This window comes from Misgurnus anguillicaudatus, chromosome 3 (genome assembly GCF_027580225.2).
Source record: "Misgurnus anguillicaudatus chromosome 3, ASM2758022v2, whole genome shotgun sequence".
Lineage (NCBI taxonomy): Eukaryota > Metazoa > Chordata > Actinopteri > Cypriniformes > Cobitidae > Misgurnus > Misgurnus anguillicaudatus.
The window spans coordinates 25,092,903-25,104,085 of NC_073339.2; the positions used below are offsets into that span (position 1 = coordinate 25,092,903).

The following is an 11,183-nucleotide window of genomic DNA, read 5'->3' on the forward strand; positions in this document are numbered from 1 at the left end:
TACCCGTCCAGATCGCAGGTGTTTCATGTTAAATTACATTAATACAGTTATGACTTCAGATACCCGTCCTGATCGCAGGTATTTCATGTTAAATTAATTTAATACAGTTATGACTTCAGATACCCGTCCAGATCGCAGGTGTTTCATGTTAAATTACATTAATACAGTTGTGACTTCAGATACCCGTCCTGATCGCAGGTATTTCATGTTACATGAATACAGTTGTGACTTCAGATACCCGTCCTGATCGCAGGTATTTCATGTTAAATTAATTTAATACAGTTATGACTTCAGATACCCGTCCTGGTCGCAGGTATTTCATGTTACATGAATACAGTTGTGACTTCAGATACCCGTCCTGATCGCAGGTGTTTCATGTTACATTACATTAATACAGTTATGACTTCAGATACCCGTCCTGACCTCATGTATTTCATGTTAAATTACATTAATACAGTTATGACTTCAGATAACCGTCCTGATCGCAGGTGTTTCATGTTAAATTACATTAATACAGTTGTGACTTCAGATACCCGTCCTGATCGCGGGTATTTCATGTTACATGAATACAGTTGTGACTTCAGATACCCGTCCTGATCGCAGGTGTTTCATGTTAAATTACATTAATACAGTTATGACTTCAGATACCCGTCCAGATCGCAGGTGTTTCATGTTAAATTAATTTAATACAGTTGTGACTTCAGATACCCGTCCAGATCGCAGGTGTTTCATGTTAAATTACATTAATACAGTTATGACTTCAGATACCCGTCCTGATCGCAGGTATTTCATGTTACATGAATACAGTTGTGACTTCAGATACCCGTCCTGATCGCAGGTGTTTCATGTTAAATTACATTAATACAGTTATGACTTCAGATACCCGTCCAGATCGCAGGTGTTTCATGTTAAATTAATTTAATACAGTTGTGACTTCAGATACCCGTCCAGATCGCAGGTGTTTCATGTTAAATTAATTTAATACAGTTATGACTTCAGATACCAGTCCTGATCGCAGGTATTTCATGTTAAATTAATTAAATACAGTTGTGACTTCAGATACCTGTCCTGATCGCAGGTATTTCATGTTAAATTACATTAATACAGTTATGACTTCAGATACCCGTCCTGATCGCAGGTATTTCATGTTACATGAATACAGTTGTGACTTCAGATACCCGTCCTGATCGCAGGTATTTCATGTTAAATTAATTTAATACAGTTATGACTTCAGATACCCGTCCTGGTCGCAGGTATTTCATGTTACATGAATACAGTTGTGACTTCAGATACCCGTCCTGATCGCAGGTGTTTCATGTTAAATTACATTAATACAGTTATGACTTCAGATACCCGTCCTGATCGCAGGTGTTTCATGTTAAATTACATTAATACAGTTGTGACTTCAGATACCCGTCCTGATCGCAGGTGTTTCATCTTAAATTACATTAATACAGTTGTGACTTCAGATACCCGTCCTGATCGCAGGTGTTTCATGTTAAATTAATTTAATACAGTTATGACTTCAGATACCCGTCCAGATCGCAGGTGTTTCATGTTAAATTACATTAATACAGTTGTGACTTCAGATACCCGTCCTGATCGCAGGTATTTCATGTTACATGAATACAGTTGTGACTTCAGATACCCGTCCTGATCGCAGGTATTTCATGTTAAATTAATTTAATACAGTTATGACTTCAGATACCCGTCCTGGTCGCAGGTATTTCATGTTACATGAATACAGTTGTGACTTCAGATACCCGTCCTGATCGCAGGTGTTTCATGTTAAATTACAATAATACAGTTATGACTTCAGATACCCGTCCAGATCGCAGGTGTTTCATGTTAAATTACATTAATACAGTTGTGACTTCAGATACCCGTCCTGATCGCAGGTGTTTCATGTTAAATTACATTAATACAGTTGTGACTTCAGATACCCGTCCTGATCGCAGGTATTTCATGTTACATGAATACAGTTGTGACTTCAGATACCCGTCCTGATCGCAGGTATTTCATGTTAAATTAATTTAATACAGTTATGACTTCAGATACCCGTCCTGGTCGCAGGTATTTCATGTTACATGAATACAGTTGTGACTTCAGATACCCGTCCTGATCGCAGGTGTTTCATGTTACATTACATTAATACAGTTGTGACTTCAGATACCCGTCCTGATCGCAGGTATTTCATGTTACATGAATACAGTTGTGACTTCAGATACCCGTCCTGATCGCAGGTATTTCATGTTAAATTACATTAATACAGTTATGACTTCAGATACCCGTCCAGATCGCAGGTGTTTCATGTTAAATTACATTAATACAGTTGTGACTTCAGATACCCGTCCTGATCGCAGGTGTTTCATGTTAAATTACATGAATACAGTTTTGACTTCAGATACCCGTCCTGATCGCAGGTATTTCATGTTAAATTACATTAATACAGTTATGACTTCAGATACCCGTCCTGATCGCAGGTATTTCATGTTAAATTACATTAATACAGTTATGACTTCAGATACCCGTCCTGATCGCAGGTATGTCATGTTAAATAACATTAATACAGTTATGACTTCAGATACCCGTCCAGATCGCAGGTGTTTCATGTTAAATTACATTAATATAGTTATGACTTCAGGTGTTTCATGTTAAATTACATTAATATAGTTATGACTTCAGGTGTTTCATGTTAAATTACATTAATATTATTAAAATTATATTAATATTGTTGTAACTTAAGATACCTGTCCATGTTCACATTATACTATTCCAGTTATGGTATGGCCATTTCACTTCAATGGCTTTACTTTACTTCTATTATGAGTTCTATCACACAAGACAAATCTCCAGTTTAACCTCAGATTTTATTCAGCTCTGTACTTCTCCACATCCCACTGCTTGTATAGAAAACCTTTGTAATTATTCACAATTCCATCCTTGTGTGTAAATTTAATTTACACAAAAAGTATTCAATGTAAACATGGAATATAAAAATGTTTGATGATGTTTGAAGGACTGGTTGCTTCAGGGCTTACAGGATCTTCTGATGTACTATCTCCCAAACCATCACTTTTCGGAAGAGTGGAATGTCATCCTACAGAGAAAGATGAATCTGGAGCATAATAAACTGTTTGACGATTAAATGTGTGAACAGGAGCACTTTTGTACCTGTCTGAATGTGAGTAGCTTTCCTTGAGAAAGGAAGTCTGCATATTTACAGACAAAAACACCACAGTCATTGCCATTCAACTGTTTAGGAATTGCCTAGACACAAATGTAAGCAGAACATTTAGTCTTAAAATGGCACTTAATTCAGAGAAGATCCATATAATTAATGATATGGTGTTATACAAAAGTTCTCATTCGGCCAATGGTCCATCTGGAAGCCTCCAAGATGTATCCTTTCTTGACCCTGTGCTCCTCAGTAAGGTACGCACTGTTAAATAAAACATGCATATCCAGTTTTTTAAAGATGAATGATCAAACCACAGAATAACAGCAAAAATAAGGAGACACTCACAACAACATGTGACAGATTTCATCATGTCTCTGACTCATTGAGTCATAGCACTGTATGGTCTGGGATTTTAAATCAATTACCTGGTGGTTAAAAGCAATATAGGCAAGTTAAAGAATTAATATTGTTTTACACTTTGAAAAAACATGTAAATATTAAAACAATGCATCCCAACTTAAAATAAATGACTTACAGCCAAAGCCCAGTGCATGCCTAGGTGCAAAGGAACAAAAATAAGATCAAAGAGGAAGAGGTCTTGAGTTTTTGTCCAGTTCTTCACTCCAGCATGGCCTTCACCACTCTGAAGCTTTGAGTAGAAAAAAGTGCTGAAAAAGAAGACTTTAAGGCTCCCCAGCTGATCACTGTTTCTCTTCATTAGCAAGGACAAATAGAAGTTGATAACCTTGAAAAGTGACAAGGGGGAAAATACTCCTTAGGAATGCGTGACATTGGTGATATCCATCCAAGTGCTTTATGATCAACAATTGTCTGATTACTTGATTCTGTTGACATTGAATTGGTTGTTCATTTTGTGTCAATACCCTGCCCGAATGTGCAGTGAGTGCAGAACCAATTTATTTATTTATTTTGATAAAATATTGTGGACAAACCTTTGTAGTGATGCATTATTTCCAATAAACCAAGGTATTTGTCTTAGGCATATCAAGTAAATAGTCCATTTATTTTTCTTACTTTACCTTGTCATTAAGCCAGCATCCCTCCTTCAGTGTTGCCAAGTCACCCTGTGTAATACACAGTTTGAAGGCTTTGCTGATTACCAGGTTTGGGTCTTGTAGTGCCAGAATATCCTTCACCTCTGATTCCATGTCCTACACAACAGAAAAACTTAATTAACACGCTAAAATAATCTTGATCTGTGGACAGACTTTATTTACAAAACACACTGTAAACATTTCACCATCACTTTGTGTGTGTGTGTGTGTGTGTGTGTGTGTATACACAAATACATTAATTTATTTATATTTAAACATTTAATTTCACCTCTGACAGCCTGGGTAAGTGCTCACTATGGGACAAATAAGCACATGGGTCACCATGTGTCATAGAGGTTGCTTGTGTCAAGTCTTCTTTGGAGAGATCCACACCACATGCCTTTTTTATGTCAAGGCAAATGCACAAAACAACTTGCTAAGTTACAAGTGAGATTTTCAGTAACAACAACAGAATAGTTTAGGTCAAAGAAGTGCATATTACCTGAACAGAGTTTTTGTCCATCTCTGTGTCTTCGGTCCTCTGGAATTCTGGTATATTTGTTTTTGACTTTTTATGGATATCTGCATCCTCTGATAATGACATTAATTAAATCAAAACATTACATTTTCATGAGAAAATAACACAAAGGCATTTTAAACAATGAACCATAAAAGGGTACCGGCACCAGGTACTGTATGAGGTAAGATAAATTGTTCACAAAATTGTAAACAGGAAAATAACATTAGCACAGTAAAAGGAATAGTTCACCCAGAAATGAAAATTCTTTCATCCTTACTCATCCTCAAGTTAATCTTTGGATTACAAATTTAACTATTAAAGTCTATGAAATAAAAACCTCACCCTTCAAAAAGTACATAGACATCAAAGTTTGAAGAGAGACAAATAAAACTTTAAAAATGATAAACTAATATTCATTTAGATTTTTGTTCACATAAACACTGATCAACACACATTAAATACGAAAAATGAAAACTCAAAACGTACTTGCGAGAGCAAACTTCACTAATTTATCATTAACAGTATACCATATGGGTTTGGAACAACATGAGCATGAGTAAAGGATGAAAAAAATAATTTTTAGTTTGATACTGTATTCCTCAACAACAAAAAAAAACATTGTATATGATCACCTTCATTTTCATCGATTGCCACTGTTTTACGTTTCCTGGATGTTTTTTGTTTGACTTTCTTCAAGCGACTTGGTAAAGCCCTAAGGTTTTTCTTAGCAGGTTCTTGCTGCTGGAGAACCAGTCCTTCTTCCTTGGGTAAACAGGATTTCAGGGTCTCACAAAGGCCATGAACAACTCTGGATGCATTCTTGATAGCTTCTTTATCAGTGCAAATATATGAAATGTCATGCAACGTCTTGAGCTGTTCACGTAAATGCCACTGATCGACTGCTACATTTGGTGACTGTGACTCACTACCGTGTTTCTGCTTCCCCGTGCATGGTACAGGACTATCAAAAACATCAAAGCAGAGGTCTTCTTGATTGCTGATTTCATTACTCTGGGGATCTTGTGTTAAAGCAACATTGAAATCCAGAGTTATATATGGGCTTTGACGGTACTCTGGGCTAAGATCAACCCATTTTTTGTCAGTGTGCCTAAAAATGGCAAAGAAATGCTTGCATGGTAAGAACGTTGTTTTGAAGAGGACGCATTCACATGATGGGTATTTTTCTGAGTCACCAAGTTCTACTTTGTACCATGTAGAGGTTGTCTCACTCTTGACATGAAAAGATTCCTTTCCAAGCACCTTTACGTGTTCTTTGGAATAGCTGGAAGCTGCCTTGATACTGTTCAAGCAATGTTTGACAAAATTTCTTGGTCTGTCTTTCAGGAATGCTGGAACAGCTGGATTGTAAGTCTTGCATTCACTACTGTAGATGAAGTTGAGTCTGCTGTATGACAGTAACTGCTCTGGAACAAACTCACATATTAGAGTTTCAAGCAGAGATGAAAGACTTCCTGTGCCAGAAAATTTGAGGTAGAAGCTCTTCAATGATTTATTGAGTGCCTCAACTCCATTGTTGGTGGTAACTGCCACAGAGAATCCATGTGGTGCATAGGCCCTACACCACCTCTGAAAAACAACAACAAAATTAGCTTGATACAAATAAGTTCTGCAGAAAGAACGGAACAAGTAAACATCAACGCAAAGAGAGTGAATGTGCTCTAAATGCCTGCCTGTCCTTTTACCTTCTACCTGTCTAAATGTACAACTATTGAACATGAAATGTGGAACAAAGAACATGTCCAGTGCAGTACCTCACCTCCCTAACACACAACCACCTTCTATCAACATAATTTTTGACTTCAAGGGATTTGTAAACTTTGCTCTCCTTGAGTCTTTCAACCTCCCTATCACAAGATGCTTCACTTGGAGCACTAGCTATGTCACGAAGGTGGTTAAGCAGTTCATTTTGCTCAGAGAGGGACAACTTGTTCTTGGCTGTCAGGGAGAGTACATGGGAGATTAAGTGTTATTAGACAAGTGATACAACTTAACTTTGAATGCCGTAAACAGGCTTGGCTATTGCAAAAAAAACAAAAGTAATATAACAGTTGTATTTTCATGTTGGAATAAAAAGTATCCTTCACAAACAGTTGCAACAAAGCCAAAAGTATCTGTTATTAATAAATAAATCAATTTGATAAAATGGGTTCAAGGGTAATACGCTGTGAAAGGCTATGACAATTTTGGAATTTCTAAAACATTAATAAACTGATCACTAAAAAAATACTTTAGTCTGTACTGGTGTACTGCTAATCATGATAACAAAATAGCAACAATGTAAAATTAATATTTTTGTTATAATGTATCAAGACTTTGGGACATATTTTCAGAAGTATATATTTTAAATGCAATGCAATATTTTATTTACTTTTATTTCATACATACCTTGCTTTGTCCATCGTATCCAAGCTTGCTCACGATGGAATGAGCATAGATAGTTTTGAGAGTTTAGAAATACACGTTTCAAAGCTTGATATTCTTGTTGTGAGTAATCAAGCATAAAGAATTGTGGCTCCCAATGCTGATTCCACTGTTTCAAGATGTTAAGGGCTTCGGTTATTGCAGCAGTTGTCTCTTTTTCACATATAAACTCAGCGATAGGTTTGTATCCAACATTTGTCCGAACAACAACAAGAAACAAAGGCAATGCATATTTAGTTGTTCTATAAGTAGCATCAAGAAGGACCATATCTCCATAACGCTTAAGTAATTCCTGTTGTTGTACATTTTGATGAATAAACAAGAAAGTTTCTTGTGAAGATGTTATTTCATGTGTGTTGTTTCCCTCCAAATCAGAGTCTTCAGTGCCTGGAAATCCTTGTTCTTCTGCTTTCATTTCAAACTTCAGAACTGTCTGCTCGATGTTGTTCTCTGTACATTTCCGAAAGAAAAACTTGGCATTTGGATCTGTTAATTTCCATTCATCAATTTTTTTTTCTACCTGCAGTTGATCAAAGCCAGAATATTTTCCACAAACTAAGGCTTGATGCACATGGTTTTGGATAACATGGCTTGAAGGGTAGTATGATGGGTCTTGTGGATGCGGTAGAAAGCTTCCCATCCCTGAAAGCTCTTTCTGGACAAAGGTTTTCAGAACCTTCTTAAGGAAAGGAACTGAGGTTATTCCAAGTGACACATATTCCTGTATTTTGTCACGCACCATGTAATGAATGTTATTTGAGAAATGACAGTTTCGTGAAGTGTTGTGGTTTTTGTGTGCTCCTGCCAAAGGTATTTTGACATGGATAATTTCTGAAGTGACGGCGCTGTTTTCTTTTAATGACTCCAGAACACCCTTAATTGCAACTTGTTTTTCAGTTCTAGAACTTGTTTTAGCCACTGCAAACTGATCATATCTGTGAAAAACAACATTGTTTAATGATACCCATTCAATAACTTTTCAATATGTTGAACCACCCTGTTATAAGACAACACATCAAATATGCAATTCATCACTAATTAAATAGATTTTACACAAAAAGAAACAAATCGTATTCGTATAAACTATAAAGCAGTGGTTCTCAATTGTGAGTCTGTTTATATAGTCATGAAAAACATGGTAGAAATACTATAGTTACAAATCTGTAGCTTAGTTGATTCATCAGCACTTGATGTCAAACTGGGGCACTAAGCAAAAACAGTTGAGAACCACTGGGTCTCATTCACTAAGCAACACACAAATTTGTGTATGAACATTTTCATGAACAAATTATGTTTCATCAACAACTTTGATTCTAAATCGTATTCTACATTTACTGGAAAATGTAGGAACTAGTAAAAATAAATTAAATACTCTTGATGGTCTTATAGACATGAAAATGACACAATTATTAGTGAATGAGACCCAGTGTTTCCACTGTTTTAAAGCTACATTAAGTTGTACAACTATTTGTATTCAAAAGATTAGTAAATATTAAGTGAAATTTTAAAGGAGAGAAATTGCTTTTTATTTCAAACTTTTTTTGTATATCAATCACTTTTAAAAATGTATCTCTGTCTACAGATTATGTAAACTGTATATAAAGCCATGCTAAGTACCTTTCTACATATCGGACATAAAGTTTTGCTGGGCAATCCACTTTCTTGCTGTTTTGAATATGGAACCTTTTCCTTCTTCTGTAGTCATGTTCAGTATGCTGCAGTACAAAATAAAATAAAACTTAAATTAAATATATTTTGGGCCAGGCACAAACATTTATTTGTAAGTGAACAAACATTTTCATATAGCATACAATTCCCTCCATAAGTATTGGAACAGTAAAGACAAAATTTCTGTCATTTTCTGTCATTTCCACATGGAATTCATAACCAGTGTGGTTAACAAAATGTTTAGCAATACATACCAAATCATCTGTTGTGGTTGTCTTGTAGTTCTTTCCGTGCTGACAAGCATATATCACCCTTCTTTTCACAGAGAGTGGGACATGTTCTGAATAGTCTTCTACTTTCCATAGACACCGTGGTGTCACTTTCTGTTTTTTGTGACTGTCATCAGACCTTTTATGAGTAAAAATACACTTAAAATTAAAAATGAAAGAAAAACGGAACATTATGGGACAGGCACAGCATGAATAAATAAATAAATGTATTGCTCACTGTTAGTTAATGCTTTAACTATAGTTAAATGAGACCTTATTGTAAAGTGTTACCCTCTGCTACCTAATATTTCTCTATAAAGAGAATTATACTATATTTGTTGTAATGTGTTTTCTGTAGTGAATATATCTGAAACGAGACACATTTCTTATATCATGGCAAATAATGTTCACAAGATATTTAATACAGAAACAAGTAACGTTACAGAAGTATTTCTCATAAGGGGACATGCAGTAAATATATGGAGTGTTAAATTACCAAACTGTGTAAGATGTGCCTGATGCACGCTTGTGATTTTCCAGTAGGTGTTTCAGTTCTTCTTCTGAAGAAACTATTCCTGTGATGTACTCTTCCGATGATGTACATATTTTGAAATTTGTTGGGAGCCAATCTGATAGAAACAAAGTATATTAATAAAGTATTAAAAGTATAAAGAGGTTTATTACTTTCGTCTACATGATCTTTTCATTTATATTCATTCATTATAACTAAACTGTGGAAAAATGCGCTATACAAAAACGTAAGTTAATTAATTAAGATCAAATTAACCATGTTTTTTAATAGTAAAAGTGTATTAAACGTTGGCGGATTGATTACCATTTGTATAACCACGGTTTTTATACAAATGCCATGATTAAACTATGGTTAGATTATCAAACTCATGATTAATTTGTTACCATGGACTTCAGTAACCATGTTTGTTTGGTTTGTGGTCAAATTTACAGTAAAACGTAAGTTGAGTACCAACGTTACGGCACGTTTTACATGTCTTTTCTTGAAAATAGCTTAACTGTAAAATAATAAAGCATAATTAATATAAAATCTACCTGTATGATCTCCTTCACTATCCATCGTAGGTGCTTTTATTTCTCCATCGTTATCCATCGGAGTTAATCCCGGGATTGGAAATGCCCGCGCAATAAAACAGCATTCTGCGCATGATCGATGACCTCTTTTTTTTTTTTTTGAAAAAGGGCGTTTTCCAAGACGTCCAGAAACGCCCACTTTACGTCATGGTAATGAAACCCCTGGAATTTAGCGTATGCCGTATCAGAACATCGTAGAGACATGGGGTTCGGCTCTTTTGACTCATTAACACTATTTTAACATTTGTGACCCGAGTTTTGCCACTGCAAGCACCACAAACATTTCCTTCAGTGTTCTGTTTGTCAATGTTCCGTGAGAAGAGAGGGAGACATTTCACTGAATGATAGAAACTTTTTTGCTGACAACTTTGAACACGTGTGTCTGGTAGCTGCGAATGACTTCACATTAAGGACGTGACATGTTTGTCTTATAGGTGCACGTGTGTTTAAGCATACATAGTCTGTATGAACCATTTCTGACCACCTCTTTTGTTTTTGTGGATGCTGGATCAGCCTGGTCGGCGATGTCTGACGTCTTTGACGTGCTTTAATGCTCGAAACCCGGTAAATGCTGCTTGCAGCTTTAATTAGGGTTTCGAGCACGAAGTGCTGAAAACCTATTGTATTTGTCTGTTTTATTATTATTAGGGGTTCAAGCCCGTAGGGCTGAAACCCTATTGTATTTGTACTGATTTTTATTATTATTAACTATTTTTATTATTTTTCTTCTGCCGTAAAACGGATCGTGCAGACCAAACTGTAAGGCCTAGAGACTTGAGACTTGGCCAAATGGTAGGTCTCATTCTTGCGCGAAGTTGACAGAGTGTCATCCCAATCGGCCTATGGGGGGCGCTACAGCAAAGGCAAACGCGTTGATGCTCATAACTTCCACAATTCTTGTCTATTTTCAATTTTGTCGATAAAAATAAAAACGAACTAGTCCT

General features: G+C 35.9%; 1 protein-coding gene across 1 annotated transcript; it reads right to left on the bottom strand.

The window, feature by feature from the left end:
• Positions 1-2,851: 2,851 nt before the first annotated feature.
• On the bottom strand, positions 2,852-10,593 carry LOC129453629 (uncharacterized). The gene is made up of 15 exons (XM_055217959.2): positions 10,201-10,593; positions 9,632-9,764; positions 9,121-9,274; positions 8,816-8,913; positions 7,163-8,133; positions 6,534-6,712; positions 5,389-6,343; positions 4,739-4,827; positions 4,526-4,636; positions 4,222-4,353; positions 3,717-3,926; positions 3,527-3,606; positions 3,358-3,442; positions 3,175-3,270; positions 2,852-3,100 (listed from the first exon to the last, which is right to left on the bottom strand). The coding sequence occupies exons 1-15, from the start codon at positions 10,256-10,258 to the stop codon at positions 3,038-3,040; spliced, it is 3,414 nt and encodes a 1,137-aa protein (XP_055073934.2). The 5' UTR covers positions 10,259-10,593; the 3' UTR covers positions 2,852-3,037.
• Positions 10,594-11,183: the final 590 nt, after the last annotated feature.